The following is a 26,431-nucleotide window of genomic DNA, read 5'->3' on the forward strand; positions in this document are numbered from 1 at the left end:
AATTTTTGCCCTGGTTACAGGAAAACTTAGCTTCACCACTGTTCTCACCAGTGTGTAGTTTTGCATTATCATTCGAGGCCAGGTCTAATCTTTTTCAGGCACTGTCTCATGTCAAGTCTTAACAGTGTTTAGGATTTGGTTCTGCTTGCCCATTTGCTCAGTCATCTCATGATTGCTAATATATTATTTGTATACTTGTGGTCAAATGTTGACTAGCATCTCTTCCTGCTTTTCCTAAAGCTCATTCAATAGCATGCAGAGAAGCAAGAAGTTGTACCAGTCTGCACATGACCATAAGAATGCAAATCGCATACTGTATGAGCAATCACAGGATGATCGATCAAACCAGAAAGCACTATGGATAATGTACAGTGAGTACTTCCTTGACTCTTTGCATCTTCTGTCTATTACTATTACACCAGTATGACATCGATGGGCAAGGAAGCTGTAAACAGTCAGGGAAAACTCTTCTGATTAAGTAACACTATGGACCTGGGAGCAGCGCATTTCCTATCTCTCTGCCTGCACGTGCTCATAAAAAGCATGTGTGGCGCAGAGAGTTCAATGAGAAGTTGTGCAATTCACAAGATGGTGGCACACTTTCATTGAAAACTAGGCATACAAATGAAAAGGTTTTAGTCAGTATCTATCTAAAACAATAAGCACATATATTTTTATTTTTAAATTTCTCCCTAATAATTGAATCCCCCAATGCCAGTACCTATCTGGTCTGCTCTGTGCTCCTATTTATCTCCTTACTTGGAGCAGTAGGAGCGGACTATTGAAGCAACCTGTGCAGTTGCCCACTTCCACCTTGAAAGTAACAACTAGTTTTTTTTCACAGACACAAAGAGGGGCCCATATACTGTTCTTACACAAGGGCCCTCTTCTATCTGTGTCAGCCACTGCTGCTTATTATTACAATTGTGCACAAAAACACCAACTGACCATATCTGATGATGATAAAAAAATAATTGACAGCAGGGAACAAGTTGAATAATAAATAGAATTACTCTTGATTGAACCCTGCGGTTTGCATATTCATTTATTAACAATTGTGCTGATTTTTCCTCAGCATGTGATTTGTTGATGATAACCTTAAATATTTCCCTTGACTATGCTAATTCTAAAAATTGTCAGACTGAAATTAATGTTTTCCTGTCTTAATATTAGTTTTGTATTTTTTCATGCATAAATGCTGGTTTAGCTTAAGCACAAATAATAATTCTCTATTAGGTGATGAATTTGTTTAGTAATTGGTTTTAGCCTAGTTTTACTTAACTTTTCTTTGGATCCACAAAGCAATTGGAAAACAAGCTGCCTGAGTTCTCGTAGTATATTGTTCCCTTTTTAATGCTTTATTGCGTCAATGAGTGTCTGTGAAAATGATTTATCTATATACTGCTGTCCATATTTTGTATGTGTGTCCACTGTGTTTTTTACCTATGTATTAAGTGGCTGCAGTTATATTATATTACAATATATTGTACCCCTTGTGCTTTGGTGTATTGTATGTGTGTATTATTTCCCAACCAGGCAGTCAGGGCTCCCTCTTTTTTCATTCTTTTTGAATTACCTTGTACCCATATGAATATTTACAGTGGCATGTAAAAATTTGGGCACCATTGGTCAAAATTCCTGTTATTGTGAACAGTTAATCAAGTTGAAGATGAAATGATGTCTAAAAGGTCTAAAATTTAAAGATGACACATTTCCTTTTTAATAATAATAATAATATTAAAAAATTGAAAGAATTATATATAATTAAGAAATGGCAGTTAACATCAACAGTGGAGGTTAAAATAACATCTGGAAGACCAGTGAAATCTGCTGGTAGGATTTCTAGAGAGACAAATCAGAAACCGTGCTGGACTACAAGAGACCTTCAGAAAGATTTAGCAGACTGGAGTTGTGGTAAATTGTTCCACTGTTCAGAGACACGTCCACAAATATGGCCTTCATGGAAGAGTCATCAGAATAAAACCTATCCTGCGTCCTCGCCATACAATTCAGCATCAGACGTATGCAAACGATCATCTAAACATGCATGGTGCATTTTGTAAACAAGTCCTGTGGACCATTGAGGTTAAAATAGAACTCTTTAGACACAATAATCAAAGGAATGAATGGAGAAAAAAGGCACATAATTTCAGGAAAAGAACATCTTGCCTACCATTAAGCATTTGGGTGGAACAATGATGTCTTGTGGTTGCACTGCAGACAATGGCTCTGTCACGACACAGCTGTCGGGTCACCTGCGACAAGGGGCTCCTTTCCCGTCCATAACACTAGGGGGCACCCTACCTTGAAGATGCCGGTGCCTCCGCCCTTGCTTTATCTCCTAAGTTAGCCCTCCATCTGTTCCCTTCCTCCACCCAGGGAAGAGGGGGTGCTACCGTGCACAGCAGAACACTAACCCAACAAACAGGGTGTTAGGAGTCGAGTTTCCTCTGCGGCACTGGGGGAATCTCGATCCGTCTCCGCTGCGGTCTCCCATTCTTTTCCAGCCGCGGTGGAGTCTGCTCAGCAGGGACGTCGATCCCAGCGTCTCGCTCAGTCTGACTCTGTGTGAAGAGTTACTGCTGCTTTTCCTGCTTCTGCCATTGAAGCCAGTGCTGGGCAGCGGCGAGTGGACGTTTCTGGATCTAAGTCCTGCTTTTCTCTGTCTGAGCATGCCCAGGGCAGGATCTCCCGTTGGAGATCGAGGGTCACATGCTCAGGTATTGCAGCACATCCCATTGGTCCTCTTGGCAGGTCCTGAAAGGGCAAAACTTCTGGAGCTGCTTCCTGTGCTGCTACTATATAAACTGCGCATGACCGCACGGCCATGCGCTAGTATTGTCTTGTAAATATGTGTGTGTGTTGTGAGTGAAAGTCGCTCTTTAAATAACCCTCCCTATTGAATGTCTGTTCGCGGAAGGTGTATGTTTGCTATCTAGCGCCCGACTTATCCAACAGCACGAAACACACATTACAGCTACCAGTTGCTGTGTCCGCCAGTACGGCGCCGTGCGCTTGCTCTGCGCTTTCCTGACCCAAGCCTGGGTGGTTAGTGGCGTCCGTCAGTGTGGCACCGCACGCACTCTTGTGCCTTTATATTATTATTTATGTTCCTCTGACACACCCAGTTGCGGTGTTGTGCCAGCAAGTGTCTAATCGGACTTCAATCCTGTGTAGGGGTTGAGTCCGCTGACTTCTTGCTCGCGCTTTATGTGCGGTACTGCAGTCCTGTGATGCAACAGGATCGCTTCCTTCACGCAGGGTGAAGTTAACCCATGTGTGTATACTTAGTACCGCCATATAGTCCGTCTTACTAGCAGCAGGGTCTTTTACCTGCACGGTGGACCTCGGACTGCGAACGCACCTAGTTTCTTATTATCTATACTTGGTGCGTTCCGCCGGTCCTTAACACAGGGTAACAAAGACAAGGGGTAACTGACAACTCCATACACTCAAAATATTTACTCTCATATAACAGAAGAATCCACTGGGGTGTGCAGGAAGGGGAAGAAACAAAAATATGGAAGGATAATGAATTTCCAAGAGTACAAACAAACAACAGTCGCTTATAACTCCTCCAACACTCCTTCTCATACCAAATTCTCTTCCTCCTTAACCATGCAGCATAAAGCTAAATGTGATGAAGAGTAGTAATAGAGCCCTGATTATATAGAGAAAAGGAGTGGCTAACCGAGCACAGCTGAGCACAGGGATTTCCAACATGGTCGATTAACCCCTGTTCAGCTAGAAGAAATAAACATGTTTAATAAGCCAGAGAAGTGCTTCTTCTCAGCGCTGGAGTAGGAGCAAAAAGATGCTGCAGTCTCCTGGCTCCGCTCCATCATGGTTGCCCCGTGACAGGCACAGGGAACATTTCACGGGTAGAGAGAAGAATGGATTCAATGAAATTTTAACAAATTCTTCATGCAAACATAATGCCATCTGTAAAAGAACTGAAAGTAAAAAGAGAATGGCTTCTTGGCTTCTACAAATGGATAATGATCATAAACACTCGTCAAAATCCACAATAAACTACCTCAAAAGGCACAAGCTGAAGGTTTTTCAATGGCCCTCTCAGTCCCCTGATCTGAACATCATTGAAAATCTGTGGCTAGACCTCAAAATAGCAGTGCTTGAAAGGTGACCCATGAATCTCGCAGAACTGGAAGAATTTTCCAAGGAAGAATGGATGAAAATTCCTCAAACAAGACTCTTGGCTGACTATGAAAAGCGATTACAAGCTGTGATAATTTCAAAAGGGGGTGCTACTAGGCACTAATCATGCAGGGTGCCTAAACTTTTGCATCAGCCCATCCTTCTTTCCATCATTTTTAAACTGTAAAAATGTAAATTATGAAAATAAATATTATATATATATATATAATTATTATTTTTTGTAATTTAATTTAATTTTTTCTTGAGTAAAATACAAAGGAAATGTGTCATCTTTAACTTTAAGCCTCCTAGAGATCATTATATCGTCACCTTGCTTAAAGGGAATCTGTTACCCCCTAGACGAAGTTAAGCTATTACTATGGGCATACAGGTAATAGAATGGTTAAACCACTCTTACCTGTATGCCTCATAGCTACTGTCTATATGTTAATTATTTCTCCATGGCCTGCAGTGCCTGGAAGAAATCCGTGCCTCCAGTCTTCATTACAATACTATCCCCCCTTCCATGCAGGTCACACTGACCTGCAGTGGCGTATCTAGGGGGGGGCAGCTGGGGCATGTGCCCCGGGCGCAGCCGGCAGTGGGGCGCAGTCGGGCCGCCTAATTCGGCGGTCCGAAGTGTCTGCCCCGGCAGCTGCATTCTGCCGCCCCCGGTCTGGGGAGTCAGCTGTTCTCTGTGCCAACTGTCAAGCTGACAGCCGGCACAGAGAAGCTGCAGAGCGCCGGCTCCCAACAGGTGCAGAGGAGCCCCTGCAGAGTGGCTGCGGCGGGCAGGGAGATATCGAAGGAATTTAGTTCCGAAACGCGCATCGGGTGTGTGCGTGTACTCAGGACGGCACGGTGCCCTAAGGTAATATCCACTAATATCCACTATTTTTCCCTGAAATCTGTTATAGTTCAGCACTTAGCACTTTGTCTCTGTCAGCACTGTGCAGGGTCTGGAAATAACCTTGATGGTTAAAACAATTGTGTTCTTTGAATTTATTTGCACTTCAGCACTTTTTTGCATATATTGCACATAAATTTTGGAGTTTTTATTATTTTTTATTATTGTTTCCACATTGTGTCACTCAATTTTTCAGGGAACTAATATACCCCGATTGTTGGTAATACTTACCTTGCACTGATATATAAATAATTATTATTATTGTGCGGTTGGGTATCCGTATATTCATTTTTACAGTTATATGAAAAAGTTTGGGCACCTCTATTAATCTTAAGCTGAATGTTTTATAAAAATAGTTTTTTTTGCAACAGCTATTTCAGTTTCATATATCTAATAACTGTTGGACGCATAATGTTTCTGCCTTGAAATGAGGTTTACTGTACTAACGGAAAATGTGCAATCTGCATTCAAACAAAATTTGACAGGTGCATAAGTATGGGCACCCTTATTATTTTCTTGTTTTAAATACTCCTACCTACTTTTACTGACTTACTAAAGCACTTTTTTGGTTTTCTAACCTCATTGAGCTTTGAACTTCATAGCCAGGTGTATGCAATCATGAGAAAAGCTACTTAAAGTGGCCACTTGCAAGTTGTTCTCCTGTTTGAATCTCCTCTAAAGAGTGGCATCATGGGCTCCTCAAAACAACTGTCTAATGATCTGAAAACAAAGATTATTCAACATAGTGGTTCAGGGGAAGGATACAAAAAGCTGTCTCAGAGATTTAACCTGTCAATTTCCACTGTGAGGAACATAGTAAGGAAATGGAAGAACACAGGTACAGTTCTTGATAAGGCCAGAAGTAGCAGGCCAAGAAAAACATCAGAAAGGCAGAGAAGAAGAATGGAGAGATCAGTCAAGGACAATCCTCAGACCACCTTCAGAGAGCTGCAGCATCAACTTGCTGCAGATGGTGTCACTGTGCATCGGTCAACTATACAACGCACTTTGCACAAGGAGAAGCTGTATGGGAGAGTGATGTGACAGAAGCCGTTTCTGCAAGCACGCCACAAACAGAGTCAGCTGAGGTATGCAAAAGCACATTTGGAGAAGCCAATTTATTTTTGGAAGAAGGTCCTGTGGACTGATGAAACCAAGATTGAGTTGTTTGGTCATACAAAAAGGCGTTATGCATGGTGGCCAAAAAACACAGCATTCCAAGAAAAACTCTTGCTACCCACAGTAAAATTTGATGGAGGTTCCATCATGCTTTGGGGCTGTGTGGCCAATGCCGGCACTGGGAATCTTGTTAAAGTTTAGGGACGCATGGAAACCTCTCAGTATCAGCAGATTCTTGACAATAATGTTCATGAATCAGTGACAAAGTTGAAGTTACGCAGGGGATGGATCTTTCAGCAAGACAATGATCCTAAACACTGCTCCAAATCTACTCAGGCATTCATGCAGAGGAACAATTACACTTGCAAAGGAACAATTACACTGTTCTGAAATGGCCATCCCAGTCCCCAGACCTGAATATCATTGAACATCTGTGGGATCATTTGAAGAGGGCTGTCCATGCTCGGCGACCATCAAACTTAACTGAACTGGAATTGTTTTGTAAAGAGGAATGGTCAAAAATACCTTCATCCAGGATCCAGAAACTCATTAAAGGCTACAGGAAGCGACTAGAGGCTGTTATTTTTGCAAAAGGAGGATCTACTAAATATTAATGTCACTTTTCTGGTGGGGTGCCCATACTTATGCACCTGTCAAATTTTGTTTGAATGCAGATTGCACATTTTCTGTTAGTACAATAAACCTAATTTCAAGGCAGAAACATTACTGTGTCCAACAGTTATTAGATATATGAAACTGAAATAGCTGTTGCAAAAAAAACAATTTTTATAAAACATTAAGCTTAAGATCAATAGGGGTGCCCAAACTTTTTCATATAACTGTATATACCGTCCCGTGCTGCACACTTTTTTGTAAGATTGTTTTGTATTTTTATCGTATATTTTTTAATGGTAGTTTTTTATATATTGTATCGCTGTTTGATAATTAAATAATAAAAGAATATATCTTGATCCAGTCTGGTCTTCCTGGTGCATCCTTTGGTTTGGTGATTGGTTTTTGTTTGAGTCTTCATCGATCTTCTGCGAAGGCACCGTCAAGTCTCTGTAACTGCATCTCATTGCCAAAAAAATTACTTTATTTTTGTGCAATACAAAGATTATGATACCACTTTGTAAGACAACATAAAAAGATGGAAATAAATAAATGACAAAATAAATGGTTTTGTTTGAAATATAAACAATTATAGATTTAAACAATTATTCATAACAATGAATGATAAAAATATTTATTGTCATATTACACAGCAAGACAATATGTACCTCAGATATCATAAATATACAGGTGCATCTCACAAAATTAGAATATCATGAAAAAGGTAATTTATTTCAGTTCTTCAATACAAGTGAAACTCGTATATTATATAGAGTCATTACAAACAGAGTGCTCTATTTCAAATGTTTATTTCTGTTAATGTTGATGATTATGGCTCACAGCCAATGAAAACTCAAACATCATTATCTCAGTAAATTAGAATACTTTATAACACCAGCTTGAAAAAATGATTATAAAATCTGATATGATGGCCTACTGAAATGTATGTTCAGTAAATGCACTCAATTCTTGGTTGGGGCACCTTTTGCATCAATGCAGCGTGGAATGGAGGCGATCAACCTGTGGCACTGCTGAGGTGTTATGGAAGCCCAGGATGCTTTGATAGCAGTATTCATTTTGTCTGCATTGTTGGGTCTGGTGTCTCTCATCTTCCTCTTGACAATACCCTATAAATTCTCTATGGGATTAAGGTCAGGTGAGTTTGCTGGCCAATCAAGCACAGTGATACTGTTGTTTTTAATCCAGGTATTGGTACTTTTGGCAGTGTGGACAGGTGCCAAGTCCTGCTGGATAATGAAATTTCCATCTCCATAAAGTTTGTCGGCAGAGGGAAGTATGAAGTGCTCCAAAATTTCTTGGTTGACAACTGCGCTGACTTTGGTCTTGATAAAACACAGTGGACCTACACCAGCAGATGGCATAGCTCCTCAAACCATCACTAATTGTGGGAACTTCACACTAGACCTCAAGCAGCTTGGATCGTCTGTCTCTCCACTCTTCCTCCAGACTCTGGGACCTTGATTTCCAAGGTCTAGTGTGAAGTATCCACAATCATTGATGGTTTTGAGAAACAAATCATCTGCTGGTGTAGAGAATCTATGGGGTCTTGTCAAGAGGAAGATGAGAGACACCAGACCCACACAATACAGACAAGCTGATGGCTGCTATCAAAGCAACCAGGTCTTCCATAACACCTCAGCAGTGCCACAGATTGATCGCCTCCATGCCACGTAGCATTGATGCAGTAATTAATGAAAAAGGATCCCCGACCAAGTATTGAGTGCATTTACTGAACATACATTTCAGTAGGTCAACATTTGGGATTTTAAAATCATTTTTTCAAGTTGGTTTATAAAGTATTCTAATTTACTGAGATAATGACTTTTGAGTTTCATCATCAACGTTAACAAAAATAAACACTTGAAATAGATTATTCTGTTTGTGATGACTATCAAATATATGAGTTTCATGTTTTACATTGAAGAACTGATATAAATGAACTTTTTTATGATATTCTAACTTTGTGAGATGCACCTGTAACTTGCAGGTCTAAATTTCAACTCAATAACATATTTTTTTTTCTTATTTAATACTGTATGTTTGACAAATTTAGGCGTTCCACTACCAAGTATGCTTTAAAAGGAATGTATCATGAGATTATTACTGTATTTTGTTTAAATCAGCTTTATTATTTTTATTTGATGATTTAAATAAAATCCTGAGATACTTCCTTAGGGTTTGCCGTGAAAAAATGCAGAGTTTTACAGTACTAGTGAAGTGAATGAGATTTCTAAAATCTCATGCTCAGGCTGACCAATATTTTCCTTGCAGATTTCAACTATTTTTTCAAATTTGCTCCTTGACCATTCTTTCAGCGTTTTTGCAGTGTTTTTCACCCATTCAAGTGAACTGGGGAAATAAAGTAAAAATGCATAAATGCGCATATTTTATGCAGTATTTTTCCTCATAACACTCAGGTTTTTGTTGCAGAAAAATCTGCTGCAAATACTCAACGTGTGCACACACCCTTAGTCATTAGAGCATACACAAAACCCTGAAAATTCCTCGTCTCGTTAGCCCTCTTTTCAGCTATGTCAGCTAAACTAGGGTGGAGACAGGAACACATGGGCCACTTGCACAGTGAACAAGTCTGTATGATCATGTTCACACACCACCAAGAAACCTGAAGACACAAAAGAGAATAGTAAAACCAAAAACACTCAGTTTGAAAAAATGTTGCAGTAATCCGCAAGTGCTAGTAAAAGATGTAAAAAACAGGGTATTTGGTTGATACGTTTTTTGCAAAAAATGTATACTAAGCTGCTCTACCAATCTTCACGGCATACCCTTATCAGAGCAGTCCTAACTAATGTATGCAATCCCTATCTGATGTATTTAAAAACCTGATCATCTGTATATAACCTGTGTGAACAGGGTTCAGAGAGGAAAAATCCATGTGTGCATACAGGGTAGAACAGCTTTTGTGCAGATAGCCCAAGAGGAGTGGTGGAACCCCCCAGTCTTGTAGACACAAGAGAACAATTATGGAAACAGGAACACATGGGCTACTTGCACAGTGAACAAGTCTGTATGATCATGTTCACACACCACCAAGAAACCTGAAGACACAAAAGAGAATAGTAAAACCAAAAACACTCAGTTTGAAAAAATGTTGCAGTAATCCGCAAGTGCTAGTAAAAGATGTAAAAAACAGGGTATTTGGTTGATACGTATCACACAGGTTATATACAGATGATCAGGTTTTTAAATACATCAGATAGGGATTGCATACATTAGTTAGGACTGCTCTGATAAGGGTATACCGTGAAGATTGGTAGAGCAGCTTAGTATACATTTTTTGCAAAAAACGTATCAACCAAATACCCTGTTTTTTACATCTTTTACTAGCACTTGCGGATTACTGCAACAATTTTTTCAAACTGAGTGTTTTTGGTTTTACTATTCTCTTTTGTGTCTTTAAACTAGGGTGGAGTTAGTAGAATCATATCATTACCTTTAGATCGTTGAGATGTAAAAGGGTTGTATGATATTAGAAAACCATAGCTGCTATCTTCCAGAAACCACACCACACCTCTACAGATGTGCATGGAATTGCATCTCATTTCCATGTACTGTTAGGTACCACTCCAGCATTTTTTTATTGCAGCACAGGAGTGGTGCCACTAATCTAAGTTCCGTACCCCTAGTCTTATACTTACCAGCTGCTGTCTTCTGCCCCATTCACAAGTTTAGTATTTGGACAGTGTGATACATCAGTATTTGTAAGCCAAAACTAGGAGAGGAACAATCAGAGGCAAAGTATAATAGAAACATATTCACCACTTCTGTATTTATCACCCACTCCTGGTTTTTGCTTCAAAATACTGATGTAAAAAAACTGACCAAATACTGAATGTGTGAATGCAGCCTTCATGTTTTATTGGCGTCACGCCGGTCATCTTCTTCAGTATGTAAACTCTTGGATGACTCCAGTAATTGCCGGGTGAGCCAGAGGTCACTTCTCAATGTCAGTCTATGACAGCCAGAGCGAGGCCAAAACAAGGTTCTCGTAGACTTGCATTGAGAGATTGTGACCGTTATCTCTGACTTCCGCTCAGTCAGAAGTTGCGGTCACAAGATGATGGCACAGGACAGGAGAAGAGATGAGAACAGCTGAAGACAGCAGCTGGGAAGTATATTACTAGGGTCATTGAACTTAGATTGCAGTGCTGATATGAAAAAAAATCATAGCGGTGGTTCAAAGGTAATAGTCCACTTTCCAGACCATAAAGCTTCAATTATTGCAGCTGCCATAAAGTTCAAATATTGTGTTATATACAGGAATAGGCTTTCATAAAGGAATAGGCTCCAGAGGAGATTTTAAAAGTAGTAAAAATGCATAAAAAAATAAGAATATGTAATTAAATGCATATCCCTTTTTAATATAATCCCATTTTAATATAATAAATATAAATTGTAAAAAAAAAAGGTAAACACCGTAACAAGTGTGCCAACATGGGAACCAAGTATAGATTACAATCCTGATCCATGTGGTATCATGGTGATATAAAGCAAGCAATGAAATTATTACTTAGCAGAGGAAAAAATATCCAGTTACCATTAACACATAATTAGAGATGAGCAAACATCATCGGCTCCCTCCTTATTCGGCAAGCTATTATGGTTACCGAAGAACCCGGATACCTGGAGCACTCCTGATAATCAGCTGTTCCAAGCCACAGCTGCATGTGTCGCGGCTGTGTGACAGTCAGAACACACAGGCTCTCCATACATGTGCTGTGACTGTCACACAGCCGCGACACATGCAGCTGCGGCGCCAACAGCTGATTATCGGGAGCGCTCCATGTATCCAGCTTCCCTCTGCAGCTTCTTCGGTAAGCTCTATAGCTTGCCAAAAAAGGAGGGTTCCAATGATGTTTGCTCATCTCTACACATAATAGTATGGAAGAAATAAGTATAACAATTAGATTGAACTGTGTGAACAGATAAAGCAAGTAACTCAATGCTACTCGGAATTTTTTATTAGGGGAGAATAATGGACTATTGACCGATATGGAAATTACACGTTCCTTTTAACCAGTTCACGACATATGATGTATATATGTACATCATATGTCGTGTCCCTTAATTTAATGCGACCTCCAATGCTGAGCCCGCTTCTTTCCACGCACATGACACCTGATTTAATCAGCTGTCATTTGCCTTTCACAGCCATGGTTTTATCAGAGCTCGACCTGCAGCTGTTAACCAGTCATTCTGGCTTGTCATATGATCGCAAGCGCCAGTCAGGCCATATTGACGGAAAAATAAAAAAAGTTATCACTCTTGGAAGAAGGGGAGCAAAAAACAAAAATGAAAAAAAAAAGCAAAAACAGAAAATGTCCATGGCATGAAAAGGTTAATTACCTGAAAGCTTCTGTCTATGTTGTGTTAGAAGATGATTCTTATGTTTATCCGTAATTACTACCCCAATAGATATATCTTAATTGACCTAAAACATAATACCTACCCCCAAACTTAATTGTATGATGCATGTTCCACTTTTTTGTTTCAAAAGTTCAGAGACCTTTGTGGAATGATGTACCCTTTAAGTTTATGAGTGCAACCTTTAGACTCTAAATAGATGATGAGATTAAATTCAAGGAATGTTATAAAATATCACAGTTTGGCAATTCTCCCAGTTAGGCCATTTGCCTCTCCATGATGTTTCCCGTGAGCACACTGTGATGCGTGTGCAACATAAAGTCTAGGCAAGATAGAACAGGAATGTCCTTGAACATGACATAAAAGAGCTGTTTTGTTCATTTTTCCATGGTGAAATATAAAGCATATTAGTCATGGCCTGTACATGCAGCCTCATGTACCTGTACATCAAGTTCTAACTGTGGGCATAAAGCAAGGGAAGCTAAGCAGATTGATCTAGAATTTTGTGGAAAACGATTGGAGTACACCTTGAATTTTTTAAAAAGTCCTCCCCATTTATACTTATGAGTCCAGTGGGTAGTCCTAATTTGTGATTGACACCTACCTATGCATTTTCATTGAGTTAAGACTGTCAGTCACTAAATAGGACCAGTCACTAGACACCTTTTTCATAGAAAGTGGAGAAAAAAATACAAAGTGTAATAATTTTCAAAAAAATTGATATCAATTTGATCTGCACTTTAGATCAGACACTCTGATGACGTGACAGGTTCTCTTTAGAGTGTTAACCCCTTTGCTGTGAAATTTTGAAATTATTTGATCACCACTTTATATACTTTATTCTGGTTAATGGGTTCAGTCATTCAGTCGATACATCGGCTGTATGGTGACATTCATTCCCTCATTTTACTTTCGTTCCAGATGGTGTTATATGAATGCTTGGCAACATGTCTATCTTTTCGTTTAGTTTGTTGTTGACCTGAAACATTTCTTGTTTTTCGAGATATGCAATAACATTATGAGACTGATTTTGCTGTGCCAGAAGCTCGCGACATCTTTTACCGACCAAGTATCCTATCTCTATTAGGTTGAGCAGAATGCAAATTATAGAAGTTACAACCATAAACAAGGTGAAAATGTTTTTTTCTGTGGGTCTTGATATGAAACAGTCCACAATATTTGGACATGGGGGCAATGTACATTTAACAATAGCAGGAAGGTAATAGTCCTTGTAGATCTGGTGAAAGATGTAGAGGAAAATTGAATCCACTGCAGCCTTTATTATAAGGCTGAAAAGGTAGGTCCACCATAAACCTCCCCTCTTTTTACCTGTGTTCATATATAGTCTTCCACTATCCTCTCCTTGTCTTTGCCTATGTTTTCTTTCTCGATCTTCCCTGTATGCCACATGCATGATGACAAGAAGAGAAGGGCAAGTAACCAAAATTAGCTGGAGGGCCCAAAGCCTGATGTGGGATACTGGGAAGTAGTAATCGTAACAAACATTAGTGCAACCTGGCTGTTTTGTATTACAGTCAAATTCACCTTGCTCATCAGCCCACACTCTTTCGGCAGCCACCACATATACCAGAAGTCTGAAAACAAAGACCACTGACATCCAAATACGTCCAAATGCAGTAGAGAAATGACTTGCTCCACTGAGAAGTCCTTGGAAAATTCCCCAGTTCATGGTTTATCTGAGAATAGGATCCGGCTGCTGTCGTCTTTGGGTTCAAAATTGTTGCTTCTTCAATATCATTACACCCTTAGGTGTATATTGCACGTGAACATACATTTTTTGACCACATATAAACCATTCTGGAGTGTTTGGAACTTGATAGTCTAACAAAAAGAGATTTTTGAATCAACAAAATATTGTATCACTGCTGTGTTCATTATCTGTAATGAAAAAGAAACATATATAATGTATTCACCGATCACCTGTCTAATACCGTGTAGATCCCACTCAGGCACAAAAAGAACTCGGACCTGTGAACTCCACCAGACCTCTGAAGGTGTGCTGTGGTATCTGGTGACCCTTTAACCCATTACTTGCCAAATGAAAAGTTTTACAAGTACAGATTTTTCATAAAAGGGCGTCCCAATATTCAATTAAAAATGACAATGACATGATTTCCTATTTTGAAAACATTCATTTTACAAACACAACATAAAAAATTGGTCCTAATTATAAAAATGATAAAATCTTAGTTACTAGAAGCTAAAGATTAGGCATCCCAAAAAAAGGACATTGGTATTAATACTTGTAGCCAATTGAATACTTTTCTCTTTTAGTGGCTTGCCAGGCAGTCAGATATAAGTGGTTAATTCCAAGCTTCTTCCATTTGATTTTATTCATCATTCTCTGATTTCAGAGGTCATGATTGGAAAAGATTGAAACTGATGACCAGTTAGGAATTTAAATGCTCAGATAACCGGGTCTTCTCATATCTGCCTGTAGATTGGCATCACATCGACTCATAATGCAGTCTCTCTGCCTTCTCAGAGATAACAAGAAAATCAGACTTTATGGCGTATTTATATTATAAATAATAGTATACTTAAAAAGCATACTACACAAAGTTTACAGATGAGTGGCCAGTAATTGGGCAAAATTAATCTCCATATATAAATGTAATTACTGCATGATCATATTAACAAAGCAATAAGTAATTATAATTCACCCACTCGGAAATACTGGTTTTCTGATAAGCATTACAGGCACTGGAATGGCAAACTCATTTACCGTAGTCCATTTAGTGCCCAATATTCAGTCCTCGCTGTGACTCAATACATTCTCCTTTCCAAGTATATTTCCGAAACATCATTGAAAGTACATTTCTTAAACCTTCTACCCTGAGAATCATATGTAGTTTAACCAAGAAATAATGAATTAAACACTTACCTGAACAGTGGACTACAATGTTCCCTTGGGAGTAGACGCACAGTATCGCGTTGCCATATTATATTTAAATATAAAAGAGCGTTTTTTAGACTTTCTTCATTTCTAAAGCGGAGTCTCAAAGTACTGGGGAGTGTCTTTTTTTTCTAAATCAAACAAGCACTGAAAGAAACCGGATCTTTCAGTTTTACAGCCAATCTGTGGGAAGAAGGCAGACAGAGGAGTGTTCTGTAATCCTTTAAGAAACAGCAGAGAATGTTTTAACCCTTTAATTACAGGTTGCAAAGTTTCCTTGAGGATTTACAGAAACATTCTTTAAAAGAGTAAAACAGTTACGTGATATAAAGTTTTGATTCACATAATCATTTTATGTTGAGTATCTATTAACTGAATACCGAAAATAATATGGTCCTATTTCTGCAAACGATTCTGAAAATGGACAAATGCACAATTGAAATCCTTTTTTAAACCCCTTTACCCCCGAGGGTGGTTTGCACGTTAATGACTGGGCCAATTTTTACAATTCTGACCCACTTTCAATTTATGAGGTAATAACTCTGGAACGCTTCGATGGATCCCGGTGATTATGAGAATGTTCTAATGACATATTGTACTTCATGATAGTGGTAAAATTTATTTGGTCTGACTTGCATTTATTTGTGAAAAAAAATGGATAATTGGCAAAAGTTAGAAAAATTTCACAATTTTCCAAATTTAAATTTTTATGACCTTAAATCACAGAGATATTTCACACAAAATAGTTATTAAATAACATTTCTCACATGTCTATATCAGCAGTTTGGAACCAATTTTTGTTGTTGTTGGGAAGTTATAATGGTTAAAAGTAAACCAGGGGGTAATACCCATGGAGCTTCCCAGGCTATTATCAGCTCACAGCTGTATACTTAGCCTTTACTGGCTATTAAAATAAAGGAACCCCTCCCAAAATGATGTGGGGTCCCCCTAAAATTAAAAACCAACAAAGGTTGGCTAAAAACATCAGCACTCAGCCGCCCCAGAAAAGGCACATCTCTAAGAAGCGCCGATTTGGGCACTTAGCCTCGCTTTTCCCACTTGCCCTGTAGTGGGGGCAAGTGGGATAATAGTTGTTGGGGTTGATGTCACCTTTGTGACATCAAGCCCAGAGGTTAGTAATAGAGAGGCTTCAATAAGACACCCCCATTACTAATCCCATAGTAAAATTGTTAAGAAAACACAGACACTCAGTAAAAAATCCTTTAATTGAAATAAAGACACAGACTCCTTTAAAGGGAATCTGTCACCTCATTTTTCGGCTCTAAGCTGCGGCTACCGCCACTAGGGGGTTATCTACAGCATTCTGTAATGCTGTAGAAAAGCCCCTGATGTAACCTGAAAGATAAGAAAAATAAGTTAGATTATACTCACTCATTGGTGGTCCTAGTGCGGTCCAGTCCGATGGGCATCGCGGTCCTTGTCCCGCGCCTCCCATCTTCATGCGATGATGTTCTCTTCCTTGCTTCCTGCCACGGCTCCTGTTCAGGCGTACTTTATCTGCTCTGTTGAGAGCAGAGCAATGTACTGCAGTGCACAGGCCCCAGGAAAGGTCTGAGAAGCCCAGCGCCTGCGCACTGCAGTACTTTGCTGTGCCCTCAACAGGTCAGATAAATTACGCCTGCACAGGAGCTGCAACAGGAAGCAAGGAAGAGGAGTCATCGCATGAAGATGGGAGGCGCTGGACCCGGACTGTGATGCCCATCGGACGGGACCGTCCCTGGGTGAGTATAATCTAACTTGTTTTTCTTATCTTTCAGGTTACATCTCGGGCTTATCTACAGCATTACAGAAGCATTACAGAATGCTGTAGATAAGCCCCTGAAGGCGGTGGCCGCAGCTTGTAGCCAAAAAATGAGGTGACAGATTCCCTTTAATGTTCTAAATTAAACCATACTTACTGCCACACCTAATTTGCTGACGCCCTTGATCTCATGCAATAAAAGTAAAATAATAAATCAACATTATACCCATACTTGTCTGTCGTTTTGTCCCACGCATCTTAGAGATGCACCTTTTCTGGGGCTGCTGAGTGCTGATATTCACGGTCCATTCCTAGGCTATTAATATCAGCCTTCAGCTGTCTGCATAGCCTTTGATGGTTATTAATTCTAGGGGGACCCCACATCATTTTTTGGGGCTCCCCTATTTTAATAGCCAGTAAAGGCTAAGTATACAGCTGTGAGCTGATATTAATAGCCTGGGAAGCATCATGGGTATTATCCCCTTCCCAGGCTATAAATATCTGCCCCCAGTTGTTGGCTTTCCCTCTGCTGGTTGTGAAAATTGCGCTGGAGCCCACACCATTTTTTTCCCCAAAATAGTCTTTTATAAATTAAATACATGTCCAGTAATTTGCACACACACTGTACTAATTGTATTTGTCACTGACATCTATATACCTATTCTACTTGAATTTACTGTATGAAATCCATCTCTTCTATCCTGTCGGCTCCTGTAGTGATTTTACAGAAGCCGGCAAATTTATTACCGGCTTTTCTTCTATCTATCTTTCTGTGCAATATATATATTTATAAATATATATCTAATATATAAAGCTGAATGTGTGTGTGTATGTATGTATGTGTGTGTATGTCCGGGATTGGCATCTTCACCGTCACAGATACAGCCACAAAATGTTGCACAGTCACACGTGTGGACCCCGAGAGCGTCATAGGCTATGTTGTGAGGTGAAATTTTAACCCCGTGCATTCCAATTCACCAAACAATTTTGCCCCTATCTACATAATGGGAAAAAAGTGAAAGGAAAAGTGTTGGAGGCAAATTGACAGCTGGCAGATGTGAACAAGGGGAACCTAAAGAATGAGAGCGATGGCGTCAAAAAGTATATACCGTACAGTTGCTAAGGTGGGGCCCCGACATGGGATACTCACCACACACGGGGATATGAACACACACATAAAATGCTCCACACACTACCACGTGCTTGAACACAAATACCACCCTCAGCACACATTTCAGCACACATACACAAACCTCGCCAAATAAAAGTCAAAACACAAAAGTCGCCGCTCAAAACTCGCCACGTGCACAATTCTCCACATGCAAAACTAGGCTCACGCAAAACTTACCACATGTGCAAAACTCACCTCATAGAAAACTCGCCACACACAAAACTTTCACACGTGGAAAAATTGCCACATGCACAAAAGTTGCAACACATGCAAAAGTTGCCTCACACAATACTTGCACATACTCAAAACGCACCACACATAAAACTAACCACATGCAAAACTCGCCATGTGCAAAACTTGCTGCACACAACTTGCTACACTAACCTGTCATATGCAACTTGACACACAAAAAGTTGCCACACGCATGTCGCCACACAAAACTCATCTCACAAAAGTCGCTACATGCATGTCGCCACACGCAATTCAACACACACAACTTGACATATGAAACTCGCCCTAAAACACACACAAGTCTGGTATTATCCTTCAAAAATAAAAATCGGATTAATAAGCAGACAAACTACAAGAGCAACAAATGTACCACATAGGAAATACGGCAACTGTCAGTCACATGACCTGTCTATTATGTGTATATGTGAGCTAATATATACTGCCAGGGGAAGGGCTTCCTGTTGGCTGGGGATTTATCAGGCAACCAATAGCAACCAATCACAGCTCAGCTTCTATTTTGCTACAGTTAATTAATCTGAGCTCTGATTGGTTAATATAGGCAACAAAGGACATTCTCAGTATAACAAAGCTTGTGTGAGGTAATAGCATGTCAGTTAGGGTGTGTTGGTGGAAAGGCTGATGTCAGTCACATTACCTCTATGTGAGAGGATATAGAAACTGCCAGTTACAGACTACTTTTACCACAATAATGCCTCATAAGAAAAGGAATTCCATGACAGCTGAAGCAAAAAGAAAAGCTGCGTTATGGGCCAATGAAAAATGTGAAGACCGAGAAACAAGGCTGACACACATGAGAACAGCAGCTGCTTCCTCAAGGGCCAATGAACATTCTGAGGAGAGGGAAGCGAGGCTTGCAGACATGAAAACAAGAGCTGCTTCCTCAAGAGCCAATGAACTTTCTGAGGAGAGGGAAGCGAGGCTTGCAGACATGAAAACAAGAGCTGCTTCCTCAAGAGCCAATGAACTTTCTGAGGAGAGGGAAGTGAGGCTTGCAGACATGAAAACAAGAGCTGCTTCCTCAAGGGCCAATGAACTTTCTGAGGAGAGGGAAGCAAGGCTTGCAGACAAGAGAACAAGAACTGCTTCCTCAAGAGCCAATGAACTTTCTGAGGAGAGGGACGTGAGGCTTGCAGATAAGAGAAGAAGAGCTGTTTCCTCAAGGGCCAATGAGTCATCTCAGCAGAGAGATGGCCGACTTGCCACTAAGAGAATTGCTATTTCTTCCACCAGGTCACAGGAAATGGTTGGAGATTTGAAACATGCAGCCTTTTGTTACCAGTCAGACATAAACTATCAGGATAATCGTAAAGTTCAGATAGGAAAAATGGATATGGTCTGCATGTACTGCAGTGCCCTGAAATGGAAAGATGAACCACCAGGTTTATGCTGTGCAAATGGCATGATAAAACTTCCACCTCTCCTGTCACAACCAGATCCCCTAAGTCTCTGATGACAGGTACCAGTACAATATCAAAGCTTTTCTTGGACAACATCAGGAAGTACAACTTCTGCTTCCAAATGACATCATTTGGTGCAACAAAAGAAATGTTTACAACAGGATTTATGCCGACATTTAAAGTTCAAGGACAGGTTTACCACCCAATTGGCTCACTGCTTCCATTACAAGGAGAAGAACCTCAATTTCTTCAACTCTTCTTCATGGGAAATGCAGAAGCAGAGGCTCAGCGGAGATGCTCTTTAATTCCTAAGACTCACCTTGATATTGTCACTATTTTGCAGCAGTTCCTTCACTCCAACAATCCATATATTCAACTTTTCAAGACTGCACTTGAATGCATGTCAAATAACGATTACAAGGTTGTCATTTGAGCTGACAAAACACCACGAGGTGAACACTCAGCGACGTTTCAATGCTCCCACATTTGATGAGGTAGCCATCTTGATTGTAGGTAATGATTTTCAAAGCCGTGACATTGTGCTTCAGAAAAGGAACAATAGTTTGCAACGAGTAGCAGAAACTCACAGGTCCTATGATGCACTGCAATATCCAATCTTTTGACAGGGACAGGATGGCTATCACTTTGGAATACCTCAGACAGATCCTACAACAGGCAACCCTTCAGGAAAAAAAGTGTCTGCCATGGACTTCTATGCATATAGGATCATGACAAGATTTGCAGAGGAAAATCACATATTAAAATGCAAACACCTCTTCCACCAATTTATTGTTGACATGTATGCAAAGATTGAGAGTGAACGTCTTTTATATATCCGACTAAATCAAAAGAAGCTCAGGGCAGAGGAATATATTCACCTTAGAGATGCTGTTGCAAATGATGCTGATCCAAAAGAGTTGGGGAAAATGGTTATTCTTCCATCAACTGTCACTGGAAGACCACGACACATGCATGAATACACACAGGATGCAGTGACTTATGTGAGAAAGAATGGCCGTCCAGATCTTTTCATCACCTTTACTTGCAATCCTGCCAGGGAGGAAATTGGAGGGCACCTGTTGCCGGGCCAAAAAGCAGTGCATCGCCATGACCTTATTGCTCAGGTTTTCAAACAGAAACTTTCAAAAATGACTAATCTCATCACAAAATCACATATTTATGGTGAGACGCAGTGCTGGATGTATTCAGTTGAATGGCAAAAAAGAAGCCATCCTCACGCCCACATCTTGATCTGGCTGAAGCAAAAAATACAGCCTACTGAAATTGACAATATCATCAGTGCCGAATTGCCAGACCTTCAGATTGCCCCATTGCTGTTTGACACCATCACAAAAAACATGATCCATGGTCCATGTGGAAGTCTCAACAAAAATTATCCCTGTATGATTGATGGCAGGTGTTCAAAGCATTACCCACGATCCCTGGTCCAAGAAACCTAAACAGGACAAGATGGATATCCAGTCTACCGAAGAAGAAAGCCAGGGGATGGTGGTTTCACAGCAAGGCTCAAATGTGTGTTGAATCATCACTCCAAGAGATAGAAATTGACAACAGGTGGGTAGGGCCTTACAACCCTTTGCTCTCAAAAATCTTCCAGGCCCACATAAATGTTGAATCTTGCCACTCTGTGAAATCAATCAAGTATATCTGCAAATATGTCCACAAAGGAAGTGATCAAGCAGTTTTTGAACTCCAGAAAAATGGACCTATTATTGATGAAGTTGAGACATTCCAGATGGGCAGGTACATAAGCAGCAAAGAAGCTGTTTGGAGAATACTAGGATTCTCCATTCATGAGCGCTACCCACCAGTTGTGCATCTGAGTGTGCACTTGGAAAAAGTACATAATTTACTTTAACCGAGCAAACATTCACTAGCAGCTCCTAACACCACCTAAGACCACCCTCTTGGCATTTTTTTAGCTGTGTCAAATACAATTCTCTACTGTGATTTACCAAAGTACTACACTTGGAATGCCTCCAGAAAAACACTGGAACGGAGGAAACGGAGGCTTGATATTGAAGGCTATCCAGGGGTGAAAGCAACTGAAACTGTTGGTCGCATCTACATTGTTCATCTGTCAAATGCAGAGTGCTTCTACCTGCACATGAAACTTCATGTTGTCAAAGGCCCTACATCATTTTCTGACCTGAAGACCGTTGGCGGCCATGTGTGTGAAACATTCAGGGAAGCTTTCCAAAGAAAAGGACTTCTGGAAAATGATGGACACTGGGACATGACCCTCAGTGAAGCAGCAGACACACAAACCCCAAAGCGACTAAGACACTTCTTTGCTATTATTCTAACAACCTATAGCATTTCAAATCCTCTTGAGATTTGGACAAAGTACAAAACTGATCTCAGTGAGGACATCCTCATGCAGATTAGAAGGGAAAATCCTCAGCAATTCATCAACTTCACTGAGGAAATGTTCAATGAAACTTTAATGTTCCTTGAAGATCAGTGCATAGCAATGTCAGGAAAAGCCTTACAGTTGCTTGGTTTGCCTGCTCTAATAAGAAATGCTGAAGACATCCAAATGTGTTGGGAGATTTTCATAGAAATAAACTACAATATTGATGAACTGAGAGCATTTGTGTCTCAGAACGAGCCAATATTGGTATCAGATCAAAGGGACGCCTATAACTACATTTTAAGTTTCAGTGAAACCAACAAAGGTGGGATTGTCTTCCTTGATGCTCCAGGTGGAACAGGAAAGACATTTGTAATCAACTTGCTTCTGGCAAAATTTCGACAACAAAAAAAGATTGCACTTGCAGTGGCATCTTCTGGAATTGCAGCTACGCTTTTAAATGGTGGCAGGACAGCACATTTGGCATTCAAACTATCACTTAACCTGTCTCATAGTGACAGCCCCGTGTGTAATATTGCCAAGGGATCAGGACTGGCCAAATTGCTTCAAAAATGCAGTGCCATCATTTGGGATGAATGCACCATGTCACACAAAAGGGCTCTGGAAGCAGTGGACAGACTGCTGCAAGATCTGCGTAGCAACAAATATATCATGGGAGGAGTAGTTGTTTTGGCAGGTGACTTCCGACAAACACTACCTGTTATTCCAAGATCAACCTCTGCAGACAAACTCAATGCCTGTCTCAAAGCATCGCACCTTTGGAGAAAAGTAAAGAAAATGTCACTGAACACAAACGTGAGGGTCTACATGACAGGCGATGTTTCTGCTGGACTGTTTTAGAGCCAGCTGTTGACTATTGGAGATGGCAAGGCACCAGTAAACTCAACCAATGGACAGATCCCCTTCCAAGTAACTTTTGTTGCATTGTGACTTCCATTGAGGAGTTGAAAGCAAAGGTTTTTCCAAACATTCAACTCCACTTCAAAAATGTTGGCTGGCTGTGTAAAAGGGCTATTCTAGCTCCCAAAAATGACAGCATCAACAAGATCAATCTTCAAATTCTAAATCTCCTTCCAGGTGTGTGCACAACCTACAAGTCTGTGGATATCAGAATAAATCAAGGGGTTGCTCACTGTTACTGGTACAGGTGCTCTGGAAAAATTGTATAAACAGTCTCAAGAAAAATCCAGCACACTGATTTTCCAAGCAAAAATTAGATTTAGGCCACATTCACACGTTGCGTTCTGTCCTGCGGGTTCTCCCGCAGCGGATTTGATAAATCTGCAGGGCAAACCCGCTGCGGTTATCCCTGCAGATTTATCGCGGTTTGTCCTGCAGGTTCCACTGCGGGTTCCGCTGCGGGATTTTACCCCTACTATTGATGCTGCATATGCAGCAATATGCAGCATCAATAGTAGTGTTAAAAATAATAAAATAATTATATACTTACCCTTTGACGTCCCGATCTCCTCGGCGCTGCAGGCGGCGGTCCGGTTCCAAAGATGCTGTGCAACCAGGACCTTCGGTGACGTCACGGTCATGTGACCGCGACGTCACCGAAGGTCCTGGTCGCATAGCAAACCTGAGACCGGACGGCCGCGTGCAGCGCTGAGACTTCAGAGGTGAGTATAGCTTATTTTTTATTTTAATTCTTTTTTTTTTACCATAAATATGGTTCCCGGGGCCTGGAGGAGAGTCTCCTCTCCTCCACCCCGGGTATAACCCGCACATTATCCGCTTACTTCCCGCATGGTGTGCACAGCCCCATGCGGGAAGTAAGCGGATCAATGCATTTCTATGGGTGCAGAATCGCTGCGATTCTGCACAAAGAAGTGACATGGTCCTTCTTTTTTTCCGCAGCAATTCTGCGCGGTTTTTTTCGGGATTTTCCGCATCATGTGCACTGCGGTTTTTGTTTTCCATAGGGTAACATTGTACTGTACCCTGCATGGAAAACAGCTGCGGACCCGCAGCGGCAAAATCGCGGCGGTTCCGCAGTTAAAACCGCATAGTGTGAACATACCCTTATTGTATTTCAAAATATTGATTATTTCATTTCATATTTAAGCCAATTCCGCACAAAAAAGGACAAATGAAGTACATGATGCAGGTATCATAGTTCAACGTTTCGGCTAATTCATAAGCCTTTATCAAGAAATACCTAAATGCGAGATAACATAATTTTACATTAAATTCATTAGATATTACATAAAGAAAACCAAATAATGAACTAAAGGCAAAAATAATAATATATCTGCCAAGTAAATATATATATATATGCAAACATATTAGAAATAAATCCATGAATCTATCATTCTCATTGTAGTCACAGATTATCGTTGTCAAAGACAAGTGTATATAGTAGAATATGGCAAGGTGTCAAAAGACAACCATGTGAAAAGTTAATCGATATGTATACCAGTGTAAATATAATATAGTATAGTATAATATAGCACATCAGCCTTGCAGCGCTGGAGTCCTGGGTTCAAGCCCCACTAAGGACAACATCTGCAAAGAGTTTGTATGTTCTCTCCGTGTTTGTGTGGGTTTTCTCCGGGTTCTCCGGTTTCCTCGCACATTCCAAAGACATACTGATAGGGAATTTAGATTGTGAGCCCCAATGGGGACAGCGATGATAATGTGTGCAAACTGTAAAGCGCTGCGGAATATGTTAGCGCTATATAAAAATAAAGATTATTATTATTATTACAATATTTTAATTAATATATCCAGCAAACTCCAGGGGAAGAAGGAAAAGGAAAAAGGAAAAAAGGAAAGGGGAGAAGGGAAACCAGAATCCACCTGCTTGTAAGCCAGGGTGAGCAGCGGTGACTGTGTTGAGCGATACCTTCCGATATTCGAAAGTATCGGTATCGGACTGGATCGGCTGATATCGGCAAAATATCGGATCTTGCTGATACCGATATCCGATACCAATGCAAGTCAATGGGACCAAAATATTGGAATTAAAATAAACCCTTTCTTTCCTTGTAGCCTAATTCCACATGAAGGAAAACAACTAAGAATAACGTAGAATGTATCGGAGGAGGTGGAGGGGACATTAAAGGCATAGAGGTTTAGCCCATTCAAATGGAATAGCAGAAATTTTAAATTTTTTAAGACGTTCGGAGTCCAAAAGATTTTGACTATGTTTAGGTTTTTTAGATTTTGTCAGATATTTATGTTTCTCGGCAAAATGAAAAGAAAAATGAAAAGAAAAGACTGCACTACTGATACCAAATATTATACGGTGCCAATCGGGGTGCAAACAAGCAGCCAGAATACTGAAACTAGAAACAAGAGGAAAAGAGCTGCTCAGTAGAATGCACACCCAGGGCTAATAAAGAATAATACATAAATAATAAGCACAGGAATTTTATTGGCAAACAACAACTTCAAAAGCATAATACATAATTAAAAACAACGATACTGAATACATATTGGTCCACATATAGGTATAGCATGTATAATACATATATTCATAACACAAGTCTGCAAACCCGATTTTATATTATACAAGCAACCCTCTGGCTCATGAGCTAAATGTAAAAGAAGGGCATGCGTGCACAACCCTATAGCAGACAAGAACGCCTGCCAAAATAAGGGAGTAACCCCTAAGTAGGTCACTGTTAGGTAAAAACCACCAAGATATAATGGCTCAAGATATAATAAAAGGAGACACCCCATAGGGTCCAAACGCACCACATGCCCCTAATAAAACAACAAGAGGTGTAACATACCCACGTAACTGCAGCAAGAGGAAGAGGGACGCCGTCCCCAGGTGCAGACAAGTGTGGACCAAGAGATACAGCCCAACGCGTATCGCCCTGCTAAAGAGGGCTTCGTCAGGGGAAGGTGTCGTTGACCAAATGCCCCCTGTATAAATAGTGCACATATGACCCACCTAATGAGATGCCGGTGAGCAAAGCTCCGGCGAAACTGGAAGTGCGACGCTTAGAAGAATAACGCCCACAGCAGGGAGGAAGAGATACAGAGCGAATACGCCCCCCTGCCAGGGTAAACAGTGCGCAAGCGCAGGCAGCCAGCTAAGAGGAGCGAAGCTCCAATATAGCCGGAAATGTAGCCGGCCGATGTAGCAAGCCACACAGGCGTACTAGATACAAAATGAAGGAGTCGCCATAGCAGACAAGGAGATTTTAGGCTAAGTTACGTCAGCATGAATGGGGCACAGCCAGGGGGATGACAGAATATCCAGCGTTAACCCGCATATGTGCTGCAATAAAGCACCGCACGGCCAATCCAGCATGAATCTGCATATGTGCCGCAGTAAGGATACTGCAGAACATACATAGATATATAATGAATACATAACCCCCT

The 26,431-nt window shown here is 40.5% G+C and overlaps 1 protein-coding gene across 1 annotated transcript; it reads right to left on the bottom strand.

Moving 5' to 3' along the window:
- Window positions 1-11,190: 11,190 nt before the first annotated feature.
- Window positions 11,191-15,262, bottom strand: LOC138670012 (gap junction beta-5 protein-like). Its single transcript, XM_069756973.1, has 2 exons — window positions 15,105-15,262; window positions 11,191-14,098 (listed from the first exon to the last, which is right to left on the bottom strand). Exon 2 carries the CDS (start codon window positions 13,887-13,889, stop codon window positions 13,101-13,103), a length of 789 nt encoding a protein of 262 aa, XP_069613074.1. The 5' UTR covers window positions 13,890-14,098; window positions 15,105-15,262; the 3' UTR covers window positions 11,191-13,100.
- Between the last annotated feature and the right edge of the window lie 11,169 nt (window positions 15,263-26,431).

This window comes from Ranitomeya imitator, chromosome 3 (genome assembly GCF_032444005.1).
Source record: "Ranitomeya imitator isolate aRanImi1 chromosome 3, aRanImi1.pri, whole genome shotgun sequence".
NCBI classification, from domain to species: domain Eukaryota; kingdom Metazoa; phylum Chordata; class Amphibia; order Anura; family Dendrobatidae; genus Ranitomeya; species Ranitomeya imitator.

What these genes read in the sequence shown, in the direction of transcription:
- LOC138670012 (XM_069756973.1), bottom strand. Translation starts at nt 13,889, where the DNA reads ATGAACTGGGGAATTTTCCAAGGACTTCTCAGTGGAGCAAGTCATTTC.